At 37.5% G+C, this 20,341-nt stretch overlaps 1 protein-coding gene across 1 annotated transcript; it reads right to left on the bottom strand.

The window, feature by feature from the left end:
• Positions 1 to 1,734: 1,734 nt before the first annotated feature.
• LOC145466734 (histamine H2 receptor-like) lies at positions 1,735 to 3,061 on the bottom strand. Its single transcript, XM_081450444.1, has one exon. It carries the CDS (start codon positions 2,916 to 2,918, stop codon positions 1,815 to 1,817), a length of 1,104 nt encoding a protein of 367 aa, XP_081306570.1. The 5' UTR covers positions 2,919 to 3,061; the 3' UTR covers positions 1,735 to 1,814.
• Positions 3,062 to 20,341: the final 17,280 nt, after the last annotated feature.

Raw genomic sequence — 20,341 nt, 5'->3', positions numbered from 1 at the left:
TGAAATTTAGTACTTGTATCACCACTTTGAACAGTTTTACGCTTATCCTTCGGACTAGAAAGAATGGTCAGCTAGTTAATCGCCTGCGGTCTGAGTTCATTGACAGTAAATTAAAAATAAAAAAACAGAACTTAGCATTGCCACAGAGCCTGAATTATGAAATTTTGGGAAACAAAGCGAATTTAATTCAATCAGGGATTACATCGTTTAGTAAATCAAAACAAGGCCTCGTCCACACTACACCGGAATTTGAACGGTTAGGCCCACCGTTCACACTAATCCGTTACCAAAACGGAGCTTTTCGAAAAATCTCTTCAAACCGATGGAATTTGAAAACGTCAGCTTTTCATTTTCGTGTGAGCGGAAAACATTTTAAAAACGGCCGAGCTTTTCGAAAACGATGACGTCACGATAATCATGTGATTTCCCTGACCGAGGTTTCCTCAAACACAAATCCAAAATGACTTGTTATTGCTACGTTTTTTAAGTTCCTCCGGCAAGGTGTGGACGGAAAACATTTGATGCGTTTTTACTTCTTTGCTATTTTTATTTTATGTCATCTAGTCTACTGACAAATATTATGTATATTAATGTGATTTTCCTATGAGAATGCTGGGCCACCATATTTTACATCTTGACCTGGAGAAGTAGGCAGGGGTGGAATTCGACTGCGTCGCATTTATTTCGGGGTAATGTTTGAATCTAAAAATGTTTCGACACTGAAATCTGCACGTTCCGTGAAGTCGAATTACCAACTCTTCGTGTTCATTGAAATCTTTATAACTCTTTTAGAACTGTAAGTTAACTCCTCAGCCATTATTTGTACCTTTATAACCCAAATGGACCAGCAAATTGTCGATCCTGGCATAAATTACTGCGATCTCGACTGGCGACCCGCACTTCGAAATGGAAATGGAAAAAATATATATAAACATCGCAGCCGTCCAAATTGTAGCTAGACTCCGAATTGTAATGCTAGATGATACAGTTCTTTCACTTTAAAACCTTGTCCAGTTTTGATAAAAAGTAATCAAAAATAACCCAAAAATGTTTTCACAGCCCTCGAAGTTCAGTCCTCAAAGTCTCTGGAGTGTTTTAGCCCGGTTCCCGAAGTGACGTCACTAGTAACCCCACCAAGATTCCACTTTGCCTGGTCGTGAACATAGAAATTACATGTCCAAACGCCTGTAGAAACGCAGGGATTTTATCAATCGAGGTAATTTCCCCCCCGAAGTAATCAGGGAAACTAGTAGATTTTATCAAAAGAAATAAAAATTGGCGTTACTGGCACTTCAAGGGTTTTAGCTGTTTTTGCGACGGTCAATCTGTTTTCACCAATACACTGATTTTGTGTCGTTTTGGATCTTCCCGTAAAATTTTGGCACGCTAATCTTGGCTTCTTCCCATTTGTTGTACGTTCAAAAATGTACAAGCATTTCCATGAAATGTTTCTATAAAACTCTTGGTAGTTGAGTTTATTGTGACAATGTAACATTTTTTGTGGTTTCCGGGATGTAATGGCCTATTATTCCCTGTATAGTATTTTTGTTTAAGAACGCGTTCCAAATGTGCTCTTTTGAGCCATCTTTCCCGACTGAACTTTCATTTCAGGTGAAAGGCCTTTAACTAAGCTGCCCATGCCGCACTTGTTTTCCATATACGGTCAAACACTTAGGCACAGGTATGATGGCTGGTAACCGATATTCATTGAATTGATCAAAAACCTATAAATACATTATCCGAGGTTAAGATTTAATAGAAGAATGATCCTGCTCCGCTTTTTAGTATTTATCATTCTACTGACTTCACTATTTCTAAACAATGCTGTCTTTGCTGTCACTAGTTTTGATAATGTTCACATTTTCTTGTGTCGTAGAACATTGCAACCTCGTTTGATCATCGTTGCCCCGTCGTGAAATGTAACTGTTGAAATAAATGGAGAATGAGTCAAAAAAGCTTCGCTTCTTGCGAATGCAAATTTTCAGGAAAACGCTTCTAAACTCACGACTTCTCCAGCAATAAATTAATGAATTCACAAAGGACGATGTAAAAGTCAGAATCTTTACCAAAGCATTGACAAGGCTTTGCTTCGAACGGAACGATTCTGAGAAACATTGCGGACATGTTTTTTGTAAGAAATAATAAAAGCAAGATGGAAACCAACAGGCCACAAAGACGCCAATCACAATCATGATGGTGATATTTGCTCGGCGCTCCTTATAATCTTTACGGGAATGCTCTCTGTTGTGCGATATGTTTCTCTTATTACTTGATATCTTCTTGATGTGCGACTGAGCCGTAATGTACATGTGGGTGTAGCAGATCACGATCACAAGAAATGGAACTATGACGTTGGATATGATAACCATGATGCTCCACCAGTGGGTCGGGCTGTAGTTGCACTCCTGATAAGGTTCGTTTGATTCCCATGGGACAAAAGGAAGGGAAGAAACAAACAGGGCGTCTATCCAGGCGAACAGTAGCGCCAGGGCAACACGACGACGAGTGACAATAGTAACATGGTTCAGCGGATTTCTGATGGCGATCAGGCGCTCTAAACTGATGACAGACAAACTCAGAATGGAAGCGTAACCCGTGAGAAAGTAGGAAGAGCGAAAAATGTCGCACACGATCGTCTGCATTGGTTCTTCCCATGTGAACTTTTTAAAGATATAGCTCGGCATGGCCACCAGGCCTGCCAAAGAGTCAGCGATTGCCAGGCTGAAGATTGACATGTAGGTTACATGACGCAAAGCTGGATGGTTATAGATTGCGAAGCATACTATGCTGTTACCAAGGACCGTGCCAAATGAAAGACACGCCAGAATAACTACTAGAGGAGTTCTTGGTATTCCTGAGTATTCGGTGTCTGGTGAAAGATCAGGCAGTGGACTGTCTGTGCTGTTCGACATCTGCATTCTGATAAAAACAAAAGTAGAAGTGGCGATTGAGTGGTTTTAAAATACCAAAATACAGTTAAAACTCAATTCCACGGGCTCGATGAGACCCATGAAGAACTGTGGACTTCGGTTGCCCAAACGTGCTAGCTTTTCTACTCCAAGAAAAGGTAGTAATTATAAAGATGACATGTTGATCAAGTACGGTACTTAGTTAATTTGCCTTTCTTCCAGTTATTAAACTATATCTCAAGGCCTTACGCTGTTCGTGTTGCTGATAACCTAAAACATAAATAGCAGCTACAATAATCAATAGGGAAGAACTGGATACTTGACAACTTAATACACAATTCGCTGAAGAGGGCACTGGTAAAAAATGTTTTCAAACTAAGTTAATGGGGTTCTCTTTGAACTGCATGCTGACATTTGTCAAAATTTATGGTTGAAAAGAAGGCTAAAAGTGACATCAATATTATGAAATGAGCATTACAAAAGTACGAACTTAAGAAATGATTAAAAGCAAATCCGTTTCCGCTCGTTGTTTTTGTTATTTTTTCTGGGTGTCTTACGACCTTGGACTTTTGCATTTCCATATACGATATATCAATGAATGAGTTGCCAGTAATCGGATACCCGTGTTTGCGCGAAGAACTGTGGGATCGTCAGGGGGCAAACATTGTCAGTAGCTAGAAGGAAATGTATGGCGGAAAGTTGTTTTGAGGTACAAGAAAACGATTTTTGAGAGAGATCAACGCTTTTTCGCCGTCGTTTTTATCGCGAATGGATTTGGGCAATGCTGATATGTGGAATATGTAAGTTTTTGTTTGAATAACCGTGAAATATGTGACAAAATCTACAGATAAACTCCGTTGCTTGCGTGAGGTTTATTGTGAAATTTACATCGCGTAATGGTCTGAAAATATTACAAAATTAATTAGGTATAAATCGAGAGGAAATAACCCAGTAAAGCCTTTAAAGTTGTGTACAGGTTACTTCTGGCTTATTTGAAAGCTCAGTCATACAAATAATACTGGAAATAAACCCGGTGGCGATCATTGTACTGTCTGGGGTTGATTTAATGACAAATGAGTCCGCGCGACTCATGCTGTGTGGCTACTGTGTTGCTCAAAGCCTTTGTTTTGCTTTTAGAAGCACGTATTTCAGCGATTTTCCTTTTCTATAACAGATCAAGGGTGGCTCCTTGAATATATCTCTGAGTATTTGTATTCAAAAGTGCCATTTGTGCGTGATTATGCTTTCCAAAGTTTGGTATTGACGGTTGAGTGAAATTGCCCGACACAAAGGGTAGTAGTTCCTTCTGCAATTTTCGATTTCTGTTTTAGAGCTTCTTTTCTGTCTTTATATTTAACTTCTCGGAGGGTCTTTTCTACCATTTGCTCCGGGTAGCCTCTCGAGATCAGGCGTGTATTGAAATTTTCAATATGCTCTTCAATGTATTTCACAATAAACCTCACGCAAGCAAAAGGGAGCTTATCGGTAAATTTATCACTTATTTCACGGTTATTCAAACAAAAACTTACATTTTCCATGTACCCACATTGCCAAAATCCATTCGCGATAAAACAACGGCGAAAAAGCGTTGATCTCTCCCCAAAACCGTGTTTTTGGGTGTCGAAACAACTTTTCGCCATACATTTCCTTCTAGCGACTTGCCATGTTTGCCCCCTGACGATCCCAGAGTTCTTTGCGCAAACACGGGTATCCGATTACTGGCAACTGAGTCATTGGCCGGCTGCAGTTACCCAGAAGATATTTATTTATTTATTCCATCTGATGACATATGATATTCATTCATCCACTCATAAAGATGTTTTCACCAGATGTTTTCACCAGACTACAATTTAGTTTCAGTGGAGATAAAAATGCATTTAAAGCTACCTGAGAAGTGAAGTTGGCAGTACGAGTTTCTTTCTCCCTCCTTGATCTGTTCATGCTACAGCTGAATAAAAGTCATCGGGACGTAATGGATTGCGCGGCTCAGAAGTAAGGGGTCGAAAGGCAGGCCGCGAAGTTGACTGTCTAACGCTGATACGAGTTAAGCGTAACGTCGGCCCGAACCTCACAAGTACGAGACTAAAGCGTTCTGACAAAGAAATTACCGAGATGCATATGAAGTGTTGCTCTGACCTTCTCAGCTCAGCATGCGTGATAACTCGCTTGCTTTAATAAGAGGACACTATCAATTTCAACTGAACTGACTGAAATACCTTCGAAAATTCCTTTGCGACAGTTGATAAGTGTCAACAACTTGTAACAGATCGTGCTTAGTTGTTTTAGTTCCTGGGGAGTCTTAGTTCAGCTTCGACAACAAGGCACAGAGTCAGGGAGGAGTCAAGTTAACATAGACAACCAATTCGATTTTGATTCAATGTTTGCTGAAATAAAATCTAATGCTCGCTAAAGTATCTACGCCGGCTCGAAATAAAAATGTGCAATTATAGTTATCTTCATGACGACTGAAGGCGGATATGTTAACGGCAGATTAAGTTTACAGAATGTATTTCCGCAGGAAGGGCTTCCGTGTTCGTAAATTTACCCGCAAATAGCGAAGAGGAGTAGCCTGTGGTTTTCATTACCAAGCTGAGAATAAATAAAGCAGAGCTCCAAACCAAAAAGTTAAAAAAAAAAACAAAAAAAAAAAAAACCGAAGTGATGTCCACGAAACTCAGTCTTCTTCTTCTTCTTCTTCTTCTTGGGGATAGTTGTACCAAATGTTCGGTCAAAACTTTCCGTCGATTATTTTGGTTGTTTTCATTTTGCTTCATTTCTCCAATTTTGCACAACTTCACAATTTAGGCCAGAGATTTGCTTACTTCTACAATACGAATAGAATCTTTCCAGTTCAGTTCTATACTGGAAAACGTCACTAGACACTACATAATTAGCCGTTGTCGGGATGCAATCTTTATATTTATTTTTCCTCCACGTGTGTTAAAATGTTATGTTAACAGTAGCTCTCATCTAGGTTACTAAACTCCCGGGTTAAACTTTACAGGTATTTAACTCCTTCGTTTGAAATACGCTGGGTCTTGAGGCTTGGTCGAAAACAGGAACTTGTCGTTACTCTTATGAAAGAGAATGATCCAATACGATACAGCACAACATTTAAAATAATTAACCAACTGGCCTCAGCTCACAAATGGTAACGTAGTAATCGGCTTTTCTTGCGATTCTCCGATATCTTCCATTAACGCAAACACTAGTATTACTTTATAGCGTTGTTAGTCAAAGAACGAGAAATGGAATAAATGTTTTGATTAAATCGTCCAAATTTGCAGCAGGCATCAATTTTTAAGCTACAGCTGGCGACCAGATTGATGGCAATAAGGAGCGAGTTGATAATTGTTGCAGCTTGTTGCGTGCGAAAACAATTTACCACACTATAGTCTTTCTAAAACTAGATACTATTCACTTAAATTGGCAATGTTGCTTTTAATATACACGGATACACAGTTTGCGCCATTAAAAGGAGTGAATTCATTAGACTGAAAAAGCCATATTAAACGATTTAAGTGTTAAAGTTGAGTTCTTAAACATCAACATCGTCATTTGAATATAAATGATATTAAGAAGATCCTCCACTGGTCGTAAACAAATGGGTGTTAAAAATTAAATTTGATTTCAACATTTCTAAAGTACCCAGTTAGGAAACGTACAGCCGGTATTACTGGCGTTTGCTGAGCCGTAATCCTTGATCAGTACATAAGTTCCACACGGACGCAGTCCTTTTTGGCTAATATTTCAGGATCGAGATTGATCAGGATACAGCAACCCACGCTCATAAACAAACATTACACTTATGATTACTAGTGAACTGACTGATTCTCTTCGTCTACTGTGGTCTAAAATGAATTTCACCATAAATTAGTTTTTTGAACTAAAACTATTTAACAAACAGGCATTGCTTTAAACTGAATCTCACCAAAGTGCACTTCGCCACTACTCAGTCAGCGAAATCTCTCTTGTATTATGCAGTCGGGCACACGGTCAACTTGTCCTTTACGCAAAGTGTGATTTCTCTTCCGAGTGTTAAGCTGATTAGATGTTTTTAGATCTTTTGCCACATCCGATCTTACTGCTTGGTCGCAGTGTATGTACAGCAGGAATCTCTCTCAAGATTCTTCTAGTAAAAATCGGAAGCTGACCCTTGTACGTGGAACGTTATCGACAAGGCATGCATCGGGTAAAATACTTAGAGATTGATTACCTTGCAGAAGTCATTAGCGGTTTGTTATCGGCTGATGAAATACCAGAGAAAAAAATGCTTGTCGTGTTCTTGCATAAGCTTATTACAAAACGATTGTTGTGTCAATTGGCACATTTTGTTCTTTTAGCTTAGTCGCTGACTATTTAAAAGCTCTGTAATTTAAAAGCTATGTTATGTAGGTGTAAAAACAAATCAAAGCTATTGTCTTTCAGATAATGCGCGGTCAAAACATTTTCTTAACTTGCACCTATAACAAATGAATATATCGCTGACCTCTATAGTTTTAAATATGCAGTTTAATCGGATTACAATGAAGCGACGTCTGGAATAGCTTGTTTCTTTAACCTAATCGTAGTCTTCTTTGACTGTCTGAGAATGTTCTGGAAAGTTGTGCAGGGCGGGTTTATTTGAAATCATTTAACGAGAATCAAGGTCTAATAAAAATTTATAGGAAAGGTTATTTGGTGCTAGAATTAACAAATGGTAAACGCCATAGCCTGCACTATTGAGTTATGGATGCACGCGGGAGGTTGCTAAGCACTCAAGAAGCTAGAGTCGCACGAGGCGATAGCCGAGTGCGACTCTAGCTTCTTGAGTGCTTAGCAAACCTCCCAAGTGCATCCATAACTCAATAGTGTACGCTATGGCGTTTACCAGTTGTTTTATAACACAACATTGAGACATTGGAACAACAGAAGTCCTTTTATTGAGCTACATCACAAAAAAAAGGTTCGTGTAGTCTTACATGACAAGAAAAAGCAAGCGCGCGAAAATTCATTCATGGCAACCGACTGCACACCGGTAACTCGATAAAGTTTGATCTTCAGACAACTGTGAAGACAGTTTCGTATTTCTGGCAGAAGAACGTCGGTCATTACTTTGGAAACAATGTCTGTCAAAAGATTTGCTTTGTAAACATTAGCACACACGTCAGCAGGGTACACCCATGGGCAAATAGTAGACGCTAAATTAACCAATCAGAGCGCGCGCTTTGCTTTAGTTATGTTATAAAACTCGATTTGCTTCTACTAAAGAATTCCTTTAATATTCCTTGAATTCTTATAATCATGGCTTCTCATTTTCCGTCTACGTGCATACACACATACAATTTTTTTTAAAAAATATATCCTTTTTTTTTCGTGAAGTTCAATGCTCTTTTTTTCGTTAATTTCAATGCTCTTTAATTTGGTAAAATCCTAGGAATAACATTGACGGGTTTAAACACATCTTGCCTACCAAATCCTGTCCCCATTTTGTATGTACTTTATTTTCATTCCCATACCATAGTTTTGGTTTCAATCGACATGTTTTAAACAAAATGATTCTGCTTTCTTTCTATGGTTCTTTAATTAAGGTTTATCATGATTCTTTCCTTTCTAGTTGATTCTTTAATTAGTCTAGAATTGATCGGGAGGAGCGGGAAAGCGACAGGGGTAGATGGTATTGTCAAATCGGGAACTTAACCTAAGACCCTCTTAAAAATTTTTTAGATATTTTTTTTTTCACGAGAAACTCAGAAACGCTTTAGCGCGGAAGTATTGGTTTATATGTCCTCGAGGTGTAAGTATCGGCTCAGCTAAAAGGCAAGTCAACAACCAGCGCTTGCCGCGTGGAATTTTGAAACTTAGTAATTGAAGGTTATCTTATTTATCAATGGCCTTATCTGTATCCTGAACGTAAGGTTCATATCTGTGTACATGGCCATGGGTACGTAGTGTGCTTCCGTTGGAGGTAAAACGTAGCTCAGATTGCCTGAACTTAGCAGCTAACCTCATTGCCATGTTATACATTTGAAGGTATCTTGAAATTTCTTAGTAACGAGTAAATTTCTGTTTACATTCTTATGCTCTTAGATGCAGGTTCTTAGCTTGCGCCAGTGAATCAAACAATTATATTATAATCATAATATTAGAGGTCCACAAGGCTAGAAAAACTGGAGAAACTGTTGAAATTGTTCTTTTTCATGCAAACCTTGTACAGGAAAATCAATAGCCATTAAATGTAACGTGCATGTTTTCGCTTATCTTCATGATATCAGGGCATCCTGCCTCGTAATTTCTGCTCGCCAGGACAGATTTAATTTCGATCTTTTGCATACTGATTTATCATCCCGTCGAATATAATTCGTCGTTCGCCGCCTTCTTTTCACTCTCAGAATTTGAAATTTGATGATTCGGCCAAATGTAATTGAATATGCACTTACAAAAACAAAAACAGACAAAACAAGTCAAAGTGACATAATAAAAGCTGATTCACTGCGCATCGTAAAAAATACACGGCTTGGTTTGAAGTGCACACTGTAAATATACATGAAAAGAGAAAATGGCTAAATTAACCACAAAAACACAAAGACTTTAAAACACCCCCTTTCAGGTTACGAGCAACTGTGTGTTGCCCTCAATATTCAGACTATTCAAAAGTTTATCTTCACGGTAGAAAAATTTCAAGGTAATGATCCAGAACACCTCTGTGTTCTCAGTGGTTGTTACAACAAAAAGTAAAGTTATGTGTATTTTTCCACAGAACCTCCTGTGAAACATCTTAAACGTAGGGTCAGACTCTCAATACAGTTGAGAGCCAAGTTAGCTCTATAACAATTTTGCAAGATGTGCATTAGGTTCTCCGGCAACAACGAAAACCACTACTAGAGGACAAAAACGGGAAGATATTAAATCAGTCACTATTTCGGGCCACATCCTCACCCCAGCACTGTGGCAATGAAATCTTTGAGCCAGGGAGGCTGGAATTGTCTGCTTAAAAAACATCAACTGCTTATACGGAAGACAGGAGAATGTCCAAGGATTCATCCTCGAGTGAAAGCCATAACTACTTCGATACCTCACACCTCTTAATACTCAGAGATAATAAAATATAGGAACTGTTTACCTGGTGAATGTGAAGGAAAAGCTTAGTTTCGGCCGAAAAGGAATAGAATGGCTAGATAGTCTGATCAGATGTCGTTGAGCAAAACCAGTAACGCTTGCTTGACTGAGAGGTTTTCTCAAAAGCGATGTAATCTCTGCATTAGTCAGAGCAAGAAAGAGGGAGATGATGCTTGGCCTGACAGGTCTATAAACCGCACTGGTCAGTACGCCGATGATTTTGATTGGCTGTTTTTTGACATTACAAACTACCGCAGTACAAACATATGCTTAGAAGCTACAAAAGGCACAATTTTGATATCCACATAAATTTCACCATGACAAAACATGATCATGGCTAATACAACAGGTTAAATCATTTTTTAGTCTAAGACAAAGCAACAATGTATTAACTGGTTGTTGGCCACAAATCCTACCACAAGCTAATCAAAGTTTACCAACAATTAAATGGTTAACCGTGTTTTTAAAACAACAACAACAACAACAACAATAATAATAATAATAATAATAATAATAATAATAATAATAATAATAAATTAATGCTTACTCGGCGACGATTAACCACGAAATATAAAATCCAGTGAAATATTATTTCTAGCCACACTGGGTTTTTGTTTCGCCAAAATAGGAGTCACTCAATCGTGCCAGGCAAATAACTGTATAGAAATTTCATATTTCAACATAAAGAGTTAAGTTTTTCCTTCAATTTTTTCCGGCTTTAGCTTCTCTATCAGAAGTTCTTTGAAAAACTTGTAGCTGTGTTCCATGATTATGACAAGATCAGGAATATAAGCAAGGCATAAAGAGACGCTGTGTGTGCAAAGAGCATTCCCGAGAGAAGATCTAGATTGCAAGGCAGGTAGTCAAATGATAACAAAATACTAAGAAATAATAATAAGTACTGAACTGCGTTGACTAGTCACTAAAAACGATACATTTTGTTATCATGCATATGAAAACGAGATGATAAAAGCAAAGTGCTAAGGTCTATAACAGAAAGTATCTGAGACGATTTGAAATTTTATTTCAAGAAAATTTTCTTTGCGTAAAATATCGAACTCAAAAATATTCAAAAACAAACTCGCCGCTATTTACCAAGTCGTATGCTCTACCCACGATGCTAGCAAAGAGTCACAGAAATCTATGTTTACACGCTGCAGCTTGATGTGTTAGAAATACATTGTCACGCAAAGAAAACAGCGGGAAAACTGCCCCAGTCTCCATGGATCTCCTTGAGCTACTGTTTTTTTTTTATCTCATCCCAAGAAGCACCCATGTCTTAGGCGGCGCCCCCTTGAGACAGGCGAACGTCATATTTATGAAAATTTATGCACACCTCGGTCCTCGATAAATTAATAATTCTTTAAATCAATTTCAGCCTCATGCAGTTGTTGTTTAAGATTCATAACGACATCCGGTACAAGGAGACCGACAAATGGCCGTACTTTATCCATGCCTTTTGGTCATCAGTTTCTCGTCCAGAGGAGCGCCGAGTTTCTGCCCTTTTTCTCCCCGATTGTTCGTCGAAACCTTCCTCAGGGCATGTATATCATAATTATCATAATTATTTGGATGCCAAAGTAACATTGGCGTGCCATGTATAATTTCTTTAGTTTTTAATTTAAGCAACAGTAAAACTGAGAACTTTATCAGTTGGAAGGTTGGAGACATGTTTTTCTATAGTTGACATTTTCAGTTAGTTTCATTTCATTTTCGCCTGAGGCAGAAATAAAAACGAGTGAAATATGAAAACAAGAATTAATGTTGGCCGCGCGTTAGCAGCTCTGTTAAATCTGTAGTGTCTTGAGTATAACCCACGTCAAAGGTGTTTTGGATCACTTCACCCTTTTCTTTTCTTCAGTTTCAAATTAACACTTGATTGTATATTATTAAGAGGCCAAAGAACTCTTGAATTGAAGGGCACTCTGTGGGTCCGCACTCATCATAAGTGGTTTTATTATTGTTATACATCTGTGCATGCACGAAAGAGACGATAGACGCAACAAAAACCGACATTCATAAATAATCAAAGAGTAAAAAAGGTTTATTAGTTATATGGATTCGCAAGCAAAAAAAAGTGTCTCTCCCGGAAAGGCATCTTCGCCGGATGCGGGACTCTGATGGTCCAAATTAATGCTTCGATTTGTTACGAGTCCACCCTAATTACAGATCGACGGTGCCAACAAGTGTTACCCTTGTTGCGGCCGTGACTGTGTAAGATGGATCCATTTATCTTTTCCACCGTCAGATTCAAGTTCTGAGTAAATACCGCGCCTTTTTCACTCGGGTTTTAGGTTTTAGCAAGAAATGGCGTTTTACTCTTTTTTTGCTCTTTTCCTTTATCATTTGGAAGACTGCAGACAAGTGTTTCGACTGTTGAAATTTTCAGATTTTTTCATTTCATTTTCGTCTAAGGCAATAATATGAACCTGTAAAATATCATAATGGAAATTACGTTTAATGTTAGACTCCAGCTTCGTCTTGTAAGCTATGGCTGTCTGCAAGGCGTGTGTGTATATTTAGCTTGTTTTAAAGACTCTTAAAAAGGTAGAAGAAACCAAAGCAACGAGTGATGGATATTTTCACGAAACTATTAATTTTGATTTTGACTAGCAAAGTGTTTTTGATGTATTTGTTGCACATGTCTTGGAATGATTGTTGAAAACAGCATGTCACTGGCAGAATGGTGTTCGAACAGACCGTTGTTTTAATAAATAACAAGGAGGACTCATTGATACTAGCATAGCTTGAATATTTAGATTTTTAAAAAAGTCTTAAAACTGAGAATAAACCAAAAGCATCGAGTAAGGGATATTTCAACTTAAATATTGATTCTGAGTTTGACTAGGAAAGTAATTTTGATGTGTTTGTTACTTAGGGCGTATGTCCGGAAATGAATGTTGAAAACGCGATGTTACTGACAGGATGATTTTCGAACAGATTGTTTTTAAAGAAAGACTTGAGGACTCATTAATACTACTTTTTGACACTCCTCCGAAATTGGGCAGAATGTCCAAGATAGTTGAATAATCTGTGATTACACCTGTGGTCTAGTCCCACTAAGATGTCATCTGAAATCGAAAATGAAAAGGTCTGGATGCTTTGCCGATTGGCAAATGAATTTCAAGCTGGCAAGCTTTGAGTGATCTTCCGACTGACGTACATAACTTATGGCTCATCACATTCATGAAAAAAGGCCAAACTTGGTCGGGAAACGAGAAAAATTATTTTGGAAATATTGCGATATTTTAAGATGTGTTATGAGCAGCTGTATGGACAAAAGACACAAATTTTGACAAGAGGGTTTTCTGATGTGATGGTTGTCTCAGCTCTTTGCATACTTCCAAGTCTCTGGTTTAAAACAAGAGTTTAAAATATTTACATGCAAACTAAGACTTTTAACCTCCTTCAACTCCGTTTTCATCATCGGACGTGGTGGAAAAAGCTATGAAAACACTCGCCTGTCGTCTCGTGTTCTCGTTCTCCCGAATTTCCACTCGTGTTTCTAAAACTTGATAGAAACACGGTACACGTTTTCTATATAATTACTAATAGTAAACACTGTAGCTAGTCGCTCGAGAATTGGAGCAGAACGTCAAAGATCGCCAAAGAGGCAATCATTTCTTGTACTTGTGTTTCCCACAAAAAAAACAATAGAAACTTTCTGTTAAAATGTGTTTTTGGCTTGTAAACAAAGTATCATCTTACCTCCTGGTATAGTCAAGTTGGTATATTGAAGTTCAGTCAGCTCGCAGTAGCCTTCAACACAGCGTTAATTGAGTATAACCTCACCGTAGCCTGTTGATAAAACCAGTCGAGTCGTGAATTATCACTATATTCAGCAATTTAAATCATGATCAGATATGTAAATACTACGTCTATTATCATGGTAATTTAAAGTTGATGCCACAGGCGGAGTATGGGAAAGAAGAACCGCGGAAAATTCAGTAATGTTTACGACTCAAAAAACACACACGCAGACCATCTGGTTAGCGCCAGCAGGAGATATATAGCCCATGTTTTATTGTAGGAAGACATCCTTTTTTATATTTGTATCATTGACAACCTAAACTGATCTAGATAATAACAAGATTATGCGGAACTGGAAAAGAGAGTAATTCATGACTTCGCGTAGATATCAATTTCCCTGCTGGCATTTTAAGATCGATATCCCACGCAATTAACTGTTCTGTGTGTCTTCAAAAAGACATGTGTTGTTTTGCCTTTGATGTAAAAATTCTAATGAAGGTTTTTAATCGAGTTTTGGAATAATTATAATTATTTGCGGAAGATTTTCCCGAAGGACAACAAATTTCAAGTCATTCAAAACTCTCCCATTTTTTTTTTTTTGCGGTGAAAAAGTGACGCCATCGATAGCCTGACTTACGAAATACATCGTATCTTTTGCTGTGTGCTGAAACGATATCAAATAACCCGCAGCGCGCAAAGGCCATTACATACGTTGTATTAAATGGTTAGATAATGCAATGCCGAATTATGCCACTGAAATCTTTAAGACCATGCAAATGTCCAGAGTCGCTTAGGCCAGTGATATTTTGAATCCTTTTGAAAGAAGAGGCTCCAAGTAGCCTATACTCATGCGCAAGAGAATACAAGTCGTATAAAATAGATACGCAATGCGTACTTAGTCACACAAGCAATTTGAAAACGTTTGCCATCTGACAACTAGAAATGATATGGGAGAAATGCTAATTTGAAAAAGTGCATCATAGATCTGAGATATCGAAAATTAAGACGCAGGAGAGAAGATAAATGCTGTAACGCAATATGCCATCTTTATTGCAAGGATATCGTCAGGCGAATAACAAAGCAAGCCGAGTCGAAAAATTATAAATAGAGAACTAACAAACTATCAGAATTGCGAATTGGATGAAATATCTTTTTTCATAGCAATTCTGAACTAAATCCCTTTAGGCATTTTTTTTTCAAGTGTTAGACTTGTTTATGTTGGTTGTTAGGAATATATTCCAGTACTGGGCCATTGTAAGAAATATCAGCTTTGCCTTATTTTTATTATATTTGTAATTTGATTTTAAAGTACACTTGAAACTTGATAAAATAACGGTACTTCTCAGTAGGCACCTGGCGTTTTTTGTAAGTTGTATCATGCAATGCCATATTTGCGAGAATTAAAATATTACTATATAGATATCCTTACACATGTTGCTAAAAATGTAATAGGTTTCAATAATTGATACAAAATACAGGGTGTACTAGACTAACCAAGAAGCAGAAAAAGAAAGAAAGAAAAAAAAAAACTTAACACACACACATGTTTTATTTCCTGACATTGTTCGTCACATTCTTTTTGACTCGAGCAATTTCAGTTTTTAATGGACACAAACCTTGTACCAGAATAACTTTAAGGTATCAGTATAACCCATTTGACCATCCGCGCGCGGTCCGCTCTAGCGTTCGTGACTTTAACAAAAACCCATATAAACCGTATATTTACTGGAAGCTTAATAACTACAGATTATGACCCGACCTGTTTAAAACGGTAGAAATTTACCGTGTTTCGAAAATGTGAATATATTTACAAAGCTTCACGAACCCATAAATCAAGGTATACGCCCGCTCAATTTAGGTCGGAGAAAACGATTAACATGGCGTCCGTTTCTTCACACATTGACCTCAAAAACCGTGTCTCAGATTTTTGGCACATGCGTTTGTTATTATTTTACAAGAGGATAAAGTTAGAAAAGGGAAAAAATAGGACTGCCCGCGAAAAAAAGGCATAACTTTTTAATGAAAAGAGTAATCAGAATTCGCAGACACGCTTTGTCGGCGATCGTTCTGACAACATTCTCTCCGAATTTCAGCCAATTTGGTCCAGGGGCTGCCGACCTGGAACTCGAAATGCACAGACAACTCGCCTATTTTCTACTTTCGAGAAACAGAGAAAAAATAAAATTCGGCGGCATCCAAGTGTTACGAGATTATCACACCAAGAGAGACACCGCAGAGGAATCAACTTTCTGTATAACAATAGGACTGTGACAGTTAACATGCAACAGATACAAATTTCCGCGACGGCGCGCGGTAAATTATTCACCAGTGAATAAACCGCTTTTTCATGTGTGAAGTCAGAATTCCAAAGTTAGTAAACGTGAAATTATCTTTTGATTTACTATATTAGCGTTCGAAATTTTACGTATCGGTTGACTAATCTTCAAAATTATGACCATGTCACTGTTAACATGCCGAAGGCCCGTAGAAGGTCCCCGAGAAAATGCAAGCGCACAAAGGGAAACGCTGGGGACTACATCGACTGATGTTGATGCAAAGGCAAAGATACTGGAAGAAATGACAATAGCTGGGTAAGAAAAAAAAACGTTGCACTGCTGATTCTAATTTTGTACAATCGATCTGCCTTTCAATTTCGTCCACTTCTCTTCGTCAATCTCCTCTGCTTCGACAGTTTCTCGCAACAGTATTTTAGCACGGCTTGCGCTCATTTCGGCTTGCTCACTGGCTTCGTGATCGTGATCGTTGTCGAGTTCATCCAGCAATTTTTCTTGATTGTAAAACGAACCCTTTGCCGCTTTCCGCTAATTTAGCGGCCCACTCTTTGTCGAAAGTGTTTTTCGCCTTCTTTGGCCTTCCTTTACCCGATGAAAACGTGCAAGATCGCTCTGTCTTCTTCGAAGAAAACCGGCACTGATTATGGCGCGCGAATCGCGTGTCAACTCAGCATGATCTTGATGTCATGTGACTTCTTGCCTCGATAATTAATTCATTTGACAGAACTTGTCAACTCTCAATTAAGTAATTGATATGCAAAAAATCTTTCTCGCGCAATAACTAGCGGCAGATATAAGATTTTTTCGTGGAGTTTTTTTATCTTAAAGATTACTTTAAGATTTATCCAACCGCTTAAAAAAGTATAAAATTATGCAAAATTGCAAATTTTCCCCTTACTGATACCTTAAGTATATTACGGTCCTTTTTGCATTTTCTGAAAGTTAAAGATATGAACCGTTGTCTGAAATAACACCAAAAACACTTTCTCATGGGAACTCGAGCAAGTAAATTTCAAAGTTCAGAGGAATTGTCAGTTAAAACACAGGTACAATTTCATCATCAGTTTCATTTCACCAGTACTTTCAAGTGTTTCATATATTACTTCAAAATTTATTTTCCACATTTGATGTTGTTAGAAATGATTTCTTTTGAGAAGATATTTAAAAGAGTCGCACAGAAATTTCCAATAATCTCGGTAAAATGTTTTAGTCCACTTGTTACTCGAACTTTTGGTGCATTCCTTCCTAACACCTAAGCTAGTATATAACTATAACTGAACTGAACGACTTTAATCTGCATTTGATAATGGCGACAAGATAACGTCGAAACGTCAAGTTATAGCATTTATTTTCCTTTCAAAATTATTTCTTTGTAACCAAGTATCTTTTGGGATTCGAGGGACAAAAGAAACTTGAGAATTTTGTCCTGAAATCCTCGAAGACCTGCTAGAATATTGATATATATCGAACGTGGCCTATTACCTGCCCATTTTGTTGAACACGTCCATTTACACGAACAGGAAGCATTTTTTGACCAAAAGATTAAGTATACAGAGCACGTCCTTAGTAAATGATTCTTCGTAATATGTCCTTGAATCTCCAAAACCCTAATAAATTTGTCAGATGGCTGATCGACATAAACAATGGCTCACCTGTCCAGAAACACTTTCTTGCTGTTTATGCATGCTCACATTCCAGTTCAGAATCTTAACATCGAACTAAAGTACTGATAGGTACTTTCACACCGCATCAAACTGGGGAAAAAACACAACGTTTGCAAAAAAAACGGCACCTTCTTGAAGAATCCAATACGGCGGACGGAGCTTCAAAGACCGTGATAAATGTATGCAGGCATAAATTTGCATGCACAAATGTGACACCAAAACGGAGAAACGGAGCCCAATCCTTAACTCATGCGCCATACTGCGCATGAGTAATAACACAATTTCAAATCGGTATTATCAAATATCACTTCACACCCATGTTCATGTTTGCCCGTAATACGACGCAAATATTCCATCATAAACGACTTTAATCGATCTAGCTGATTCAGAGACTACCTCAAAAGTTTATCTCTGAAGTGTTCAAGCATTCGAGTTCATTTATTAATCCATTTAAACCTCACGCAGTTTTTCTTAAAATTCTTTTACTTCTTTTGGATAAACTTAGACAGATGAGCCTTATTGAAATGTTCACTTTTTCACTCGCTGCACCACAGAAATGGCCGCCGTATTGTTTTTTAAAACTAAGGTGCAATTACTTAAAAACATGCCATACTGATTTGACAAATAATCAGCCATACTTATAAATTCTATTTTTATATGATTGTATTCCAGGATTTGATATTACGGTAGAGTGCTTTTTGCTGTCAATATAATGCATCCTTTTAAAAAGATAAGATTAATCTTGGCAAGCCTTCTTCATTGCCTGTTTTTTTTTTCTTCGTTGAATTTAAGGGCTTAAAATTTTGGGGTTTGTTTCCCAAGCGTTTTAATTATCATTGTACTTAAAAATTCGTGTTGATAAATAACCTAACATGATGTTGCATGCAAATTACGATGCCGCAAATGATGTAAACTCACAGTAACCAGTTTACAAACCGCATAACCGCTATAAGATTTTTATAAAGACAGTATTAGAGCTTTAATTTGCTCATGGGAGAGAAACTTTTATTTTCCCAAAAAGCTCCTAAATTTAATGATGAAATAAAAATCAATAAATAAATGAAAAAACTATGGGTTATTTATGATATTTTATTTATTTATTTCGGATATCGTTTTTTTGCCATTCAAAATAAAAGTAATCCGCAGTTGACATGAACAAAACCGACGGACGGATTTCAAAAAGATCGATTTTATTTCACTAACAATGGACAGATCGAAACTTACTAAAACTGAGGAATAACTGTTGGGAAATTAAACTTAAAAGGCATGTGTGTAACAGTTTGTACCATCACAGCTAAACTGACCAATCAGTTTCAACGGAGCTTACTCATAAGATCGAACTATCAAGAGAAAATGGAGCTACTCAAGTAGTCCTGCTTTTATAAAATCTTTTTATTAAAAGAAAACAAGCAATTTCAAGGAGAAATTTCGCATACTCCAGCTGATGAAGTAATCAAAATTAAAATGAGCATATACTTGGGAAAAAATACACCTGTTCCCTTTCCAATTATTTCTTGGAAGTGCAGATCTGCAGACTTAAACCTCGGTTACTCCTCTTTTTCGTTTTATAATAATGCATATTTTTCACACCCAGGCTAGATATTCCCATTTTTCTACCAACTTTAGGCTGAACATATTTTCTCTGAGCATTCCTAGATTACAGAGAGTATAGCACATATATTCCAGGTCAATATAACGAATGTAACCAGAAATAAAATCGTCTGTCTAGTGCTAGTTTTTATCGGTTTGTTAGCTAGTTTTGTTAGAAAGAGGAAAGAATTCAACCAACTTTTCAATTGTAAGATATGGTTCATTTAAAATCATTATGTGATTTTATCACTTTTTATTTTCCGCCAAAATGCAAAAGAAAAAAAAAAAAGAAATGATCATGGCAAAATCTCAGCCCCGGGTGCATTTTAACCATATTCTTAAGATTTCGCCAATTTCAGCCTCAATTTTCTTTTAAGGAAACATTCTTACGAAAAAGTGTATCAGGTTACAGGTAGCCTAAATAACGCTTAGGTTAGCCTGATAATGTTAAGCTCTCGATAACAGTAATGATGACACGATATGAAATGGAATGAAGCCTGGGGATTTCTGTACGTCTGCATTCTGTGTTTGTCGCACCCGGCTGAAATATTACTTTCAGAAGAAACCAAAGCGATTCTTTAAACACGTAATTGAGCTTTCACTGATGGTTTTTTCAGCTTCTTTTATAGATCGCGATAAATATTTTTAAGCCGTCAGTATATTAAGTCATGGCTGGCGTCTGAGACAGTAAAACAAGACTTTGTCGGCCTCCCAGCGACGAAATGCATTTCATCAGTCTGGATGGCTTGCAGATTTAGGGAAGAATAGACTAAAATAAGCGTAAAAAATTAAGACAATAGTACCAAAAGGTGCATTTACCTGCATGATGAAAATTTCCTTTTTGTGGATAACGAAGGATAGTATTTACACTGCCACTGCGTAGCCTGATAACACCCCTTACAACATTCAAGACAAACCGAATTTCCAACTTCGTAGGCGGGAGAGAAGTTTCGCTCGTGCCGAATAAGATAGGTATGTAAATTTGTTGTACTCTGCGCAGAGAGAATTATCCTTCAATTATCATGTTGACACAAGA

This window comes from Orbicella franksi, chromosome 13 (genome assembly GCF_964199315.1).
Source record: "Orbicella franksi chromosome 13, jaOrbFran1.1, whole genome shotgun sequence".
NCBI lineage: Eukaryota > Metazoa > Cnidaria > Anthozoa > Scleractinia > Merulinidae > Orbicella > Orbicella franksi.
Note: the sequence above shows the minus strand (reverse complement) of the source record. Positions and strands in the feature narration are given on the sequence as shown.

Excerpts from the sequence above, each read along its gene's own strand:
- LOC145466734 (XM_081450444.1), bottom strand. The coding sequence starts at position 2,918 with ATGCAGATGTCGAACAGCACAGACAGTCCACTGCCTGATCTTTCACCA.